Here is a 13,535-nt window from a genome sequence, read left to right on the forward strand (position 1 = left end):
TCCCGGGGACCCCCTGACTCCCACCCCCCCAGACCCCGGGGACCCCATCTCTCCAGTCTTCCCAGCTCATCCTTTGGTTCCCATGCAGCACTTTGGCTGCCTCTCCCCTGGGAGTCGGCCACACACCCCTGGAGCTCCTTGGGGGCTTTTTATCTCCTGGACCTCTGCCCACAGTTCCCGACCCCTCTGTGGCCCCCGTCCCTCTCTCCATTCCGTAGAGAGATCTGGGGAATTCTCCCCTCCCAGAGTTAGAGACCGACACACGAGCAGACAGCACTTCAGAGAAAAGAGGTTTATTGGGCTTCACTGAGGGCGAGGGCGCAGGTGTCTCCCCGGGGGTGTCTGGTCAAGCGGTGCTGGCTCGGCGGCCCTTTCGCTTCCTTCTCGAGCCCCCCAGTTCCTCAGACCTCTCTCTCTCTCTCTCTGAGCCTTGTCCAAGTGCCTTGTCTTTAGCTCTTGAGCCTGTTCAACACTCTCTCTCTCCTGACATCCTTGTGTTATTCCCCTCTCTCCATGCTCCATAAATAAATAACTTAATTCCCCCCCTTCATAAATAGTCCCCCTTCCCTGCCTCTAGTCTTCCTCCCAAGCTGCCCTGTGTCCCGGTCCGGGTCCAGGCGCAGGCCCCACCTAGACAGTGGGGAACAGCAGGACAGCTCCGGCTCTGAATTTCTAGGCAGGCGGCTCTGAATTTCTAGGCAGGCGTGACATCCTGGGTTCAGGGAGGTGCGGTCCCCTGGGGGGCCTAGAATTCCTTCTTTGAAGGCTCCAGGTGACTTGAGTGGGGGAGACTTGAGACTGTTGGAATGGTCCAAGGAGAGGTGGTGGTGATCCTTGAAACAGTCAGAATGGAGTCAAAATGGGGAGAAGGCCTTGAAGCCCATTTTTTTTTCTTTCTGGATTTTTCTAAGGTCTACAGAGCAAAGGCTCCAAAGAAGACACTACTGGGGCTGAGGAGCAGGTGGGCGATGCCATCTGTGTGGGTGGACAGCTGGTCTCCCTGGGTGAGCAGGAACACGGCCCCCTGGTACACGGAGCGCACCCAGGGTCCCTGTGGCCCTGGGCACACGGACTTCTGGGCGCTGAGGAGAGGCACATGGAAGGAGTACTGGGAGGAGAAGAGCTGGACCTCGTGAGCCAGGTAGAGAGGCGTGGGCACGGCCTTGGGGGAGCAGCCTTCCCCAGAGAAAACCACCTGCGAGTACACGAAGTAGAGCCCGCTGCTGGGCACCAGCAGGGAATTGTTGCTCAGGGAGAAGCCGTGGCGGAGGAAGGCCCGATCCGTGTTTGCTCTCCAGCGCAGCGAGTCCTGCGCGCTGGGGTCTCCTGGGGCGGGGAGGGAAGGGCAGGTCAGAGTCTCAGCCCCTGAGGGAGCAGCACTGGACAGCTGAGCTCAGGTGAGGGCTGGGGGAGGTGCTAGTGGGGGAGGACTTGGCGGAGGGGTGTGGGTTGTACTTGGACCCTGGTGGGGCTGTAGCAGGAGAGCCAGGGGGCTGTGTGTCTGGGGCCCGGTGGGTGTTTACCAACGAGGTGCGCAGCAGGTTTGAGGGTGCTGTGGCCGAAATGTTTCTGAAGGCGCTGCTGGGCATTCCGGGCAGCTGAGGGCGGGAACTCAGCCCCAGGGAGCCCCTAGGGGAGAACAGAGTTGAGGGGAGCTGCGAGGCTCAAGGTTGGGCGCACCCCAGCAGCTCCCCATTCTCCTGCGGCCTCACCTGGGCCCCAGGCGGCGGCGGGGCCAGCAGCAGCCCCAGAAGGAGGGGGAGGTAGAGACGTCCAGGTGGTGTCATGGGGAGAACCTGCAGGGAGAGAGAGAAAGAGAGTGCGCCCCGCGGAGTGAGAGACGGTGGGTGGGGCGGGGCACGCAGCGGAAGAGGGACCTCCCGCCCGCCCGCCCGCCCACCGAGACAGCCACCCCAACGACAGGGCGACAGAGAGAGAAGAGGAGGAGATGCAGGCAGGGGAGCCCCGAGGTGAACAGGAGAGAAAGAGAAAGAGACAGACAGGAAGGTGGCAGAAACAGAGAGCCCGTGACAGGGATGACGCACAGCTGGAGAGGCAGACACAAGAACAAACCAAAAGCAAACCCACCAAGGCCCAGGCCCAGGCAGGTGGGGGGCGGGGAGGGGAGGCGCGGGGTGCCAGGCAGGTGGCGCCGGCCTGTGCCCGGGCGGAGGGGGCAGGAGGCTGTGCGGCAGCCCAGGCAGCTGGGCAGAAGACTCTCACCTGCTGTGCGGGGCCCCTGGGCCCGGACGCTTGGGTCCCTTTATAGAGGAAGCGGCAGTGGCAGCGGCAGCGTGGCAGGCGGCGGGCGGGTTCTAGGTCGGTGCTGGGGCCCGGGGAAGCCCCCAGGGCTCAGAAGATGCTGCTGTTTCAGTCGAAGGCAGGAAAGGCTGGGGCCTAGGAGGGAACCACAGGCTGGGGGCTCGGGCGATTGAGTTCTGGGAAGGCGAGTGGGGTCAGGGGAACCGTGGGCTGGGACGGCCGCGGAGGGAGGGCAGGCCCAGCAGTTCCAGAGAAGGGACAGGCGTTTCGGGGAGGACGAGCGGCAGCAGCCTGGGTGTGGGCTGCAGGCCAGTTCCCTGAACAGCCAGCGCAGTGAACACCTCTGCACCCCACCAGCTTCCTTCTCGGGCAGCCCTGGCCCTCGTCTTTGCTCGTCCAGTGTGTGCACTTTCCATGCTGTCTGGCAGGTCTCAAACAGGGCTGTGTACCTGCTGCCTTGGGGAAAGGAGCCCCCTCTCCCTCCCCAAGTGTCCTGGCTTGGAAGATGAATCACCCCCGTGCCAAGGTGATGCTACATGCTCTTGGATGACAAGCTCCCGTCCCACCCTGAACAGTGCCTGCCCCCTCACTCCAGCCTCAGCCCCTCCCATCAGATTTCTGTATCCCGTGGAAACACCCCCTCCAGGGTCAGTGCTGGGGCCACTGCTGTGTGATCTGTAGTACAAGCTTCAACAGTCCCCCCAGGAGAGGCCTAAGGGTGGTGGCCTAAGCTGGGGTGGGCGTAGCTAAGGGACTTGCCTTGAAACTGCGTTTGCAGAGCCAATGCACTATTTCAATACTGTTCAATATTCTTATTTTCTTTTTTTAAAGATTTTTTTTAAAGATTAATTTACTTGAAAGACAGAATTACAGAGAGTGAAAGGGAGAGAGAGAGAGACAAAGAGAGAGAGAGAGAGAGGTCTTCCATCCACTGGTTCAGTCCTCAAATGGCCGCAATGACCAGGGCCAGGCTAAAGCCAGGAGCCAGGAACCTCAGCCGGGTTGGGTCTCGCACATGAATGCAGGGACCCAAGCACCTGGGCCATCCTCCATTGCCTTCCCAGGCACGTTAGCAGGGAGCTGGATCTGGAGTGGAGCAGCTGGGACACGCACCGGCGCCCATGCGGGATGCAGGCGTGCAGTCAGCGGCCCAATTCGCTACACCACAGCGCCAGCTCCTATTTTCTGTTGTTGATGGATAATTTAGGTGCAGGGGAGTGCACACCTCTTCTATGTGCTGTGATGAATTTTCCCACTGTATGTGACCCTGGAGCTGTCACCCACTGCTATATGCTTTCTGGTCCCCAACAGGTTCCCTTGTACTCCCGCCCAGTCAGTCCCCTCCAGAAAACCAACTGCTCTCTGGCCCTGCTCACCGCAGCTTGGTTCTTCCTGCTTGTGGACTTAGTATAAATGAAATCACAGAGGAAGTGCTCAGGAGCGCTCGGCATCTTTCACTCAGCGTATCTGTGAGATTCACACACGTGGTCGCATCTGTCAGAATTTTACAAATATATTTTTAAATGTAAATGACACCTTTTATTGTTGAATTGCTGCTCTTTTAAAAAATATCTATTTTATTTATTTGAAAGACAGAGTTACAGAGAGAGGTAGAGACACAGAGAGAGGTCTTCCATCTGCTGGTTCATTGAACAGAAAGTCGCAACGGCCGTAGCTGTGTCGATCTGAAGCCAGGAGCCTGGAGCTTCTTCCAGGTCTCCCACATGAGTGCAGGGCCCAAGGACTTGGGCCATCTTCTACTGCTGTCCCAGGCCATAGCAGAGAGCTGGATCAGAAGTGGAGCAGCCGGGACTAGAATCGGTGTCCATTTGGGATGCTGGCACTGCAGGCCAGGGTTTTAACCCACTGCGCCACAACACTGGCCCTCTACAGATATTTTTTAAAAGATTTGTTTATTTATTTGAAAGAGTGAAAGAGAAGAGAGAGAGAGGAAGACAGAGAGAGAGAGAGAGAAAGAGAGAGAAAGAGAGAGAAATCCTCCATCCATTGGCTCATTCCCCAAATGGCTGCAACAGCCGGGGCTGGAGTCAGGTACTCCATCTGGGTTTCCCATGTGGATGGCAGGGACCCAGATACTTGGGTAAGCATGTGCTGCCCTCCCAGGTACATTAGACCAAAGCCAGGATGCAAACTAGCGCTGCGATGTGGGCTGCTGGCATCGAAGGGGCAGCTTAAGGTGCCACACCACCTCATGAGCTCTCAGCAGTTGTGTGTGTGATGCGAGAGTCCATCGGATGAGCACACTCTAATGTGTGATGCGAGTCCATCGGATGAGCACACTCTAATGTGTGATGCGAGTCCATCGGATGAGCACACTCTAATGTGTGATGCGAGTCCATCGGATGAGCACACTCTAATGTGTGATGCGAGTCCATCGGATGAGCACACTCTAATGTGTGATGTGAGTCCATCGGATGAGCACACTCTAATGTGTTCTGTGGAGGCATTTGGTTTCTTTCTAGTTTTTAGCTAATATGAAAAGCGTCGATTTGAACATTCTTGTAGAAGAGCCAGTTTTCTCTTAACTTGTAAGTTAAAGGTTCTTTTTTTTTTTTTAAAGATTTATTTATTTAATTTGAAAGTCAGAATTACACATAGAGAGGAGAGGCAGAGAGAGAGAGAGAGGTTCTCCATCCGATGATTCATTCCCCAATTGGCTGCAATGGCCAGAGCTGGGCCAATCCAAAGCCAGGAGCCAGGAGCTTCTTCTGGGTCTCCCTGGTGGGTGCAGGGGCCCAAGGACTTGGGCCGTCTTCTACTGCTTTCCCAGGCCATAGCAGAGAGCTGGATTGGAAGTGGAGCAGCCAGGACTCGAACTGGTGCTTTACCCTCTAAGCCACAGTGCCGGCTCTCAAATATTATTGTTGTTGCTATTGCTGTGGTGAATTGGGCAGTTGAGAGGGGCTGGGGCTTGGGCTGGTGAGGCTAAAGTGCTGCTGCCCTGGGCACACTGCACTCAGGCACAGGTTCTGGAAGGGTCATGTATCCTGTCGTGATAAATTCTTATTCTGAGCACGCGTGAGTGATTTCTCCTGCTTTCCCAGCAGGAGCTCCTGCTTTCTCAGCAGGGAGCTGAATCGGAAGTGGAGCAGCTGGCCCTGTTCAATCCAAGTTTTGTGTGACATGGGAGCATCGAAGAGCTAAGATTCTGTCAGCGAGATTATCAGTATGAGGGGCTGGTGCTGTGGCGTAGTGGGTAAAGCCGCTGCCTGCAGTGCCAGCATCCCATATGGGTGCCAGTTCGAGTCCCGGCTACTCCACTTCCGATCCAGCTCTGCTATGTCCTGGGAAAGCAGTAGAGATGGCCCAAGTCCTTGGGCCCCTGCACCCATGTGGGAGACCTGGAAGAAGCTCCTGGCTCCTGGCTTCAGATCAGCATAGCTCTGGCCATTGTGGGCCATCTGGGGAGTGAACCAGCAGATGGAAGACTCTCTCTCTTTCTCTCTCTCTGCCTCTCTGTAACTCTGTCTTTCAAATAAATAAATAAATCTTTAAAAAAAAAAACGAATATCAGTTTGACAGATTAAACCAACGAGGCCCACTGATCTGGATCTCACTCTGTGGACCCTGGAACGGGAGCCAAGCTGAACCTCTTCCCTCTATAAAGTCGGTGCCCCAGGTGTTTCGTTATAGTGATGGAAGGCTGACGACACGAGGCAGGTCGGGAGTTGCTTTATTGCCGGTTGTGACTCAGAGAGGTAGGGGAGAAGGTAGAGTAGTAATCCTAAATTTTGTGGCTGGATTTGGGGATGAGGGGTGCTGGGTCCCGTGGCTTGGCTTGGGGTGGAAGGTAGGGGAGTGGAGAAGACAGAGCAGGAGAAGGGCAGCTGCCTCGGGACCTTCCAGTCTTCCAGTTCCAGCAGCAGCAGGCCCATAGCTGGGGTGCTGTGTCCCGAGACCCAGCAGCTCGCATTCTGCCTCTTTGGCTTTCTCTCTGCTCCACAGCGCCGAGGGTACAGATGTGAATGCTGGTCCCCCGACCTCTGGAGTGCAAGGATAAGAAAGTGGGGTAGCCCCAGGACCGTGGGCTCAACCACAGAGAATCTGTGGCCCTGGTCTGGTGGACAGACGGCTCAGGTGCTGCTGCTGCCGGAGGCAAAGAGCTTGCTGATGGGTGGGGGTCCCAGGTAGAGGGAGGAGTTTGTGCAAAGGCCCGAGGTGGGAGAGTTCAGGGCCCGTAATGCGTGGAAAGAGCAGAGGTGAGGCTGGGGGGAAAGCTGAGAACATATCCCGAAGGCCTTAACCCCAAGTTTAGATTTCACTAAATGTGATGGAAAGTCACTTAAAATATTAAGCGAGAAAGGAAACCACTAGATTGATATGTCAGAAAATGAGCCTGGGGGCGAGTGTTGTGGTGCAGCGGGTTAAGCTGCAGTTTGCATATCGGCGCGTTGGTTTGACTTGGCTGTGTGCTTCCAGTCCAGCTCTCTGCTACCGAGCCTGCAAAGGCGGCAGATAATGGCCCGCGAACCCGGGTTCCTGTCATCCGTGGCAGGGGGACCCAGATGGAGTTCCTGGTTCCTGGCTTCAGCCTGGCCCAGCCCTGGCTGTTGTGGTCATTTGGGGGAGTGAACTGGTAGATGGAAGATTCTCTTTATCTCTCGCTGTCACTCTGCCTTTCAAATCAACAAATAGATCTTAAAAGAAAAAGCAAAATGAGTCTGGAGACCACATGGAGATTGGATTGGGGCGTGGAGCAGGGACTAAAGGAGAAACCAGCAGGGTTTGGGGTCACTGCCGCTGGGAGGTGCGGGCGTCTGTGTTTATATTGAGGCAGCAGCAGGAGAACAGATGTAGAAAACCTACATCTTCGTGGCTGACCAGATGTGACAGGAGAAGAGACATCCGAGAGGGATGTATCTTAAATCTCTTCGTCTAGCTTCGTCTTCTTTTTTAAAAAGAGAATTCACTTGTTTGTGAAGGATGGAGGGAGAAGAAGGGGGACACTGGCTGCTAACCCACTTGAACAGTCACCGCGGCCACCCAAATTCTGCATTAGCGGGAAGCTGGAGTCGAGAATCAAACCCACGTCCTCTGGTGTAGAACACAGGCGTCTAAGCCTCTAGGCCAAGTGCCAGCCCCCTTCTTGCTCTTTGAACTTTGCCCTTGTGTCACTGTTGTTTCCCTTTTGGCCCCTGCTCCTCTCCCTTCTCTATGTCTCTCTTTCTCTGGGACTTTCTTTCTCTCTCTCTCTCTCTCTCTCTCTCTCTCTCTCTCTCTCTCTCTCTCTCTTTCTCTCTTTCTTTCTCTCTCTTTTTCTCTTTCTCTCTCTCTCTCTCTCTCTCTCTCTCTCTTTCTTTCCTCTCCTGTTGCTCCGAGCGCAGCTGAGCCTTGTTGAAACACACACGTGATGCGATGAGCAGTGAGCCGCAGAGAGGGAGCGACTTCCATCACAGAGGGAGCCTGGGGCTGGGGCTGGGGGGTGCACAAGGGGAAGGCAGGGGGTGCTGGGAGATGGGCGAGCCTGAGAGGAAGGAAGGGCCGTGGCGGTGTCACGGGAGCCGGGCGGAGGGCCGGAGGCTGCTCCTTGCGATGAGCCAATCTTGGTTTCAATCTCAGTTTCAGAGGTTGTGTGAAATTCGGTTTCTTTCTTGGGGAGGCCAGCAGTTGGTTTGGGGCTTTCCCTGGGTGGGAGGGCTGCTGACTGGAGTCTTGTGCCCTCCACTCAGGGAAAGGCAGTCTCTTAGTGACTTCTGGAGCAGCTAATGGAATCTCTGAGGGCTCCTGGCGAGGCTGAAATGACAGCTGCAAACTTCAACTAAGCCTCGAAACCCACACCGGGATTTTTAATACCGACTTCAACCCTAACCCACACTTAAACCTCAACCCAGATCACAGCTCAAACTCAGTGCCAACTGTATCTGACCTAAAATCTAAAACATATCCCAATAAATAAACTCCAGAACAAAACTTATCCTCTAAACCAACCCAACCCTGTTTCTAGGGCTAAGCCTTAAACCAACTTATCCCCGTTCTTAACCCCAAACGTTAATGTGACTCTAAATGTGTACGTTTGATCTGAGACACAGCCTAGAATTGAACTACATGCTGCTGTATCCCGTTATCCTCCTGTCCTTCCGTTTAATAACAATTTATTGGGTGCCTGCCATGTGCTGGATGCTGTTCTACACCAGAGGGAGGTGGTGGCAGGCAACCAGCGCACGTGGGGATTGCATCCCAGCCAAGAGCAGGCGGGAAAGAAACTGAAGAAGGAATCAGAGGGTGGTGCAACGAGAAAGACAGGATGATGTAATAAGAATGGCAAGAACTACTTTTTTTTAAAAAAGATTTTATTTATTTATTTATTTGAAAGGCAGAGAGAGAGAGAGAGAGAGAGAGAAAGGGAAAGAGATCTTTCCTTTGTTGATTCACTTCCCAAATGACCACAACAGCCAGGGCTTGGCCAGGCTGAGGCCAGGAGCCAAGAATTCTATCCTGTCTCTCACATGAGTGACAGGGACCCAGGTACTTGGGCCATCATCCACTGCCTTCCCAGGCACATTAGCAGGAAGGTGGACCGGAGGCAAAAGCAAACCAGACACGATGCAAACTGGCACTGTAATACGGGATTGCAAAGACCACAAGCTGAGGCTTAACTCGCTGTGCCACAACGCTGGCCCCAAAGAACTACTTTGGATGGAGTAGTCGGCAAAGCTGGCTCTGAGTGAGCAGCAATGACACTGAGACCCAAGTGACAGAAAGAATCACCAGGGGAGAGTGTGGGGGCAAGACACTCCAGGCAAAGGGAAGAGCTGCTGCAGCTGCTGGGGGGTGGGAACAAACTGGGGGTGCTGGGGAACAGAACGAAGGTCCGTGTGGCTCAAGCAGAGAGACTGGGAGAGGGGCAGGAGATGAGGTCCCAGAGGAGGGCAGGGGGTCGATAGAAAAGGCCACAGCAGGGCTGGGTCATCTAGGTTGTATTCAACCATGGAGGCAGTCAGCAGCCGGGTGTGTGTGTGTGTGTGTGTGTAGTGTGAGAGAGAGACAGACAGACAGACAGGGTGGTGCCTGGACTTGGGATTTTGGAAGATCGCAGTTGAGGCTGGATTGGAAGGGACGAGGGTGAGCAGGGACACCAGTGGGAGGTGACTGTAATGATGCTGGAGATGGTGGCAGCCGTGGGATGGCTGGGAGGAGGTGGGGCAACTGGGAGAGTAGGGTTCTGGTGGAGCGCCAGGTGCCAGGTCTAAAGCCGTTAGAGGGAACTGTAAGAGGAGGTGTTGGTTGGCAGCTGGGTGTGTGATTTCGGGGGTTGAAGTTGGGGGGGTAGAGAGAGGGAAAAATGGGACTTGTAGCACGGAGATGGCATTTAAAGCCACGGAACTGGGAGAGATACCTCATCTTGTGCATTCTCATGAAACCCCTCAAGGTTACTTAAAAGGGCTTGAAAAAGTTCACAGGAGTGGAAATTAACAGATAACTTTATTTTTGTGCAGAACAATGAAATCAATGCTTAGTTTTTTCATAATGTGCATACATGCACGTTATATTTCCTGATGCGTTCCCCCCACATTAAATGTAATACAACTTCCATTCTGCAATCCGGGAGCACCAGTCTCTGCTTCCAGAAGCAAAACCCTCCAGGCTTTATCTTGTCTCCTGCATTCTCACTGGAGCTTAATCTCTCTCATGCATTCAGATCCTACATTTCATTTTCAAAATCATCTTCCTCTGGGCAACTTGGGACCTGGCCTCCCCCTAACGTGGCTGCTTCTGTCTTTGATGAAGTCTGTAGAAAGTGATCCTTATCACTGCGGGAGTGCGGGCGGAGCGGAGAGGTCAGGACTCTCTTCTCCCCCTGCACCATCCATAACCTCCTCCTCCTCCCCCCCCCCCCCCGCCTTCTGTCTCCACAGCAGTCTTCTCCATCAGCATCATGGTATGCTTTTTTTTTTTTTTTTTAAAGATTTATTTATTGGGACCGACGCTGTGGCTCAGTGGGTGAAAGCCATGGCCTGCAGTGCTGGTATCCCATGTGGGCGCTGGTTTGAGAGAGAGAGAGAGAGGTCTTCCATCCACTGGTTCACTCCCCAGATGGCCGCAATGGCTTGGAGCTGAGCTGATCTGAAGCCAGGAGCCAGGAGCTTCTTCCTGGTCTCCCATGTGGGTGTAGGGGCCCAAGGACTTGGGCCATCTTCCGTTGCTTTCCCAGGCCATAGCAGAGAGCTGGATTGGAAGTGGAACAGCTGGGATTCAAACTGGAGCCCATATGGGATGTTGGCACTGCGGGCAGTGGCTTTATCTGCTACACCACAGCGCTGGCCCCCATCGGTATGCTCTTAACAACTTGCATACCTCACTCACACTTTCTCCATATCTCATCTGCCACCACCATCTTCAATGACTTTAAAACCACACAGATTAGATGAGTTTTATGCTCTGGTGCTTCAATTCTTCAACTTTCTCTACTCCAGCATCTTTGCAGCTTTTTTCTCTGCTTGATTTTATTTTATTTAAAAAAATGGATTTATTTATTTGAAAGGCCAGAGCGACAGAGAAAGAAAGAGAGGTCTTCCTTCCACTGGTTCCCTCCCCAGGTGTCTGCAACAGTCAGGGCTCGCCCAGGTTGGAGCCAGAAGCCAAGAACTCCATCCTAGTCTCCCACATGGGCGGCAGGGGCACCTCGGTCATCACCTGCGGCCTTCCCAGGTGCTTAGCAGGGAGCTGGATCATGTGACCCAAATCAGCCACTCCTGAGCTAGGTCGTACTTTGAACCTCAGTATCACTTTGAAGGGCTATCCCTTCAGGGTCTTTTTTTCCCACTTTATTTGAAATGGAGAGAGAGAGAGAGGGAGAAAGAGAGGGAGAGAGAGAGAGAGAGAGAGAGATACAGAGAGAGAGAGGAGAGATACAGAGAGAGAGAGGAGAGATATCTTCCACCTGCTGGTTCACTCTACAGTTGCCAGTAATGGCCAGGACAGGCCCAGGCTGAAGCCAGGTGCTCCGGACTCAGTCTGGGTCTCCCATGTGGGTGGCAGAGACTCAAACAGTTGAGCCATCACTTGCCGCCTCCCTGGGCGTACATCAGCAGGGAGCTGGTGTTGGAAGTGGGCTGGTACCCAACCCTGGCTCTCGGATGTGGCGTGGGGACATCCCAGGCGGCATCTTCACCGCTGCACCGAGTGCCCGCCCTGACCTTCCAGGTCTCGAACTCTGAAATTTTCCTTTCATCACAGCCACCCACTTGTCACGTTTCCCACTCTTCCTCCCACTGAATCAGTTCTTCGTCCCCATCAAGACTTCACTTCTCCCCTTATTGATTTGCTTAGCATCCTGCACGGGTAATGATTTCCATTACTTTTTCATTATCATTTTAGAATCTCTCACCTCCCTGATGTCCCAGCAGGAAGACTAACACATTGCATGGGGTCAGCTCGAAGGTCTCACTCCTGAGTCCTTTTGGGCTTCCGGAGAGTCTGGTGGGCACTGGACTCCCATCCGGCCTTCCAATCCAGAGTTGTCTGCATTCTTTGACAAATCTTTCAGGCCCTGTTTTTTTTTTTTTTAAGATTTATTTATTTATTTGAAAGCTGGAGTTACACAGAGAGAAGGAGAGGCAGAGAGAGAGAGAGGTCTTCCATCCGCTGGTTCACTCCCCAAATGGCTGCAATGGTCGGAGCTGGGCCAATCTGAAGCCAGGAGCCAGAGCTTCTTCTGGGTCTTCCACATGGGTGCAGGGGCTCAAACGCCTGGGCCGTCTTCCACTGCTTTCCCAGGCCACAGCGGAGCAGAGCGGCCGGGACTCGAGCCTGTGCTCCTCTGGGATGCCGGCGCTGCAGGCGGCGCGGCCCCAGCTCTCCTTTCATCCAGGCTCCTCGTCCACGGCCTTGTCTTTCCCACGTCCTTCCCCCTCCTCGTATTCTCAGCTTCTTTTTCTCGTTGTGCATCTTTCCTTTTACACACTGACTCAATTTTATTTCTTGAAAATAAAAAAACTGTTTCCCTGAACTCCTTCTCCCTCAACCGTCCACTCACCCCTCACTTCCCTTTCCACGTGATGTCAAGAGAGTAGCCCGCATTTTCAGGAACTGGTAAAATTTTCCTCGTCCGTCCTCGTCCGCCGAATTCGTGGGTAGAACTAAGAGATGATTCTTAACGAGCTTGTGTATTCACTGTTCTGTCACTTTGTACCCACCGCCTCCCTTCCCTCACCTCCCACTCACTCATTCCTCAACCTGTACGAAGTGAGTTCTGCCTCTTATTAAATGGAAATGATATTCTCAAAATTTGTAATCGTCTAGTTCCTGAGCCCGAAGGACCGTTTCCAGCCCTCACCTGCGAGACCTCTGCAAAGCCTCAGATGCGGTTGCTCAGCCCTCCCTCACCCTGCTCTCTGACCGCTCCTCGCGCTTCGCTGCTTTAGGGATTTGTGTGGCCACTCCGCCACCTTCCCCAGGAAGGGAATGACGGCCACATCCATCCCTCCAGTCCAGACTCTTTGAGGTTCACACCTTCTTGCTGGAGACTTCTGCCTGAGTGTCATATCAGCCCCTCACACTCAGCAGCCTTTGAGCCCTCTGAGCAGGTGCACCTCCCATCAGCAGTGTGGGTGTTGCTTGTTTGTCTCACTAGACTGTAAGGCTGGGAAGGCACATTTTTTTTTCTTTTCTTATATCTGTTGTCTGGCAGTGCCCTGCTCCAGACAAATGCTTAAGAAAAGTTTAAATGTTTGGAACTGAACTTATCTTTCTTCAGCCATCCTCTTCCTTCTTGGTGTGTCCAGGGCTGGGGGATATCCCTTGGGCTGTGTAGTCATCTGGTCTGTCTCCAGTGGCCAAGGCAACTGTAGAAGGTTCTCAAAGTTCAGTAAATTTGGGGCCGGTGCTATGGTGCAGCGGGTTAAAGCCCCAGCCTGCAGCACCGGCAGCCCATGTAGGCACTGGTTTGAGTCCCGGCTGCTCCACTTCTGATCCGGCTCTCTGCTATGGCCTGAGAAGGCAGTAGAGGATGGCCCAAGTCCTTGGGCCCCTACACCCGCCTGGGAGACCTGGAAGAAGCTCCTGGCTCCTGGCTTCGGATCAGCTCAGAACTGGCCGTTGTGGTCATTTGGGGAGTGAACCAGCGGAATGGACGAGCTCTCTCTCTGGCTCTACTTCTCTCTGTAACTCTGTCTTTCAAATAAATAAAATAATTCTTTAAAAAAAAGTTCAGTAAATCTATATCAGGCTCATTTTTAAGGTTGATAATTTTGTGTGGCCTCTTGAGTGTTGTTAGAAATATCCAAATGGCCCTTGGCAGATAAAGATGTTCC

The 13,535-nt window shown here is 53.8% G+C and overlaps 1 protein-coding gene across 2 annotated transcripts; it reads right to left on the minus strand.

Moving 5' to 3' along the window:
* Positions 1 to 277: 277 nt before the first annotated feature.
* LTA (lymphotoxin alpha) lies at positions 278 to 2,330 on the minus strand. Of its 2 annotated transcripts, none has more exons than XM_051854169.3 (4): positions 2,224 to 2,330; positions 1,713 to 1,796; positions 1,524 to 1,629; positions 278 to 1,326 (listed from the first exon to the last, which is right to left on the minus strand). In XM_051854169.3, exons 2-4 carry the CDS (start codon positions 1,785 to 1,787, stop codon positions 914 to 916), a joined length of 594 nt encoding a protein of 197 aa, XP_051710129.1. In that variant the 5' UTR covers positions 1,788 to 1,796; positions 2,224 to 2,330; the 3' UTR covers positions 278 to 913.
* Positions 2,331 to 13,535: the final 11,205 nt, after the last annotated feature.

Source organism: Oryctolagus cuniculus, chromosome 5, assembly GCF_051225735.1.
Source record: "Oryctolagus cuniculus isolate XC-2025 breed Fujian yellow rabbit chromosome 5, ASM5122573v1, whole genome shotgun sequence".
Classification (NCBI taxonomy): Eukaryota; Metazoa; Chordata; class Mammalia; order Lagomorpha; family Leporidae; genus Oryctolagus; species Oryctolagus cuniculus.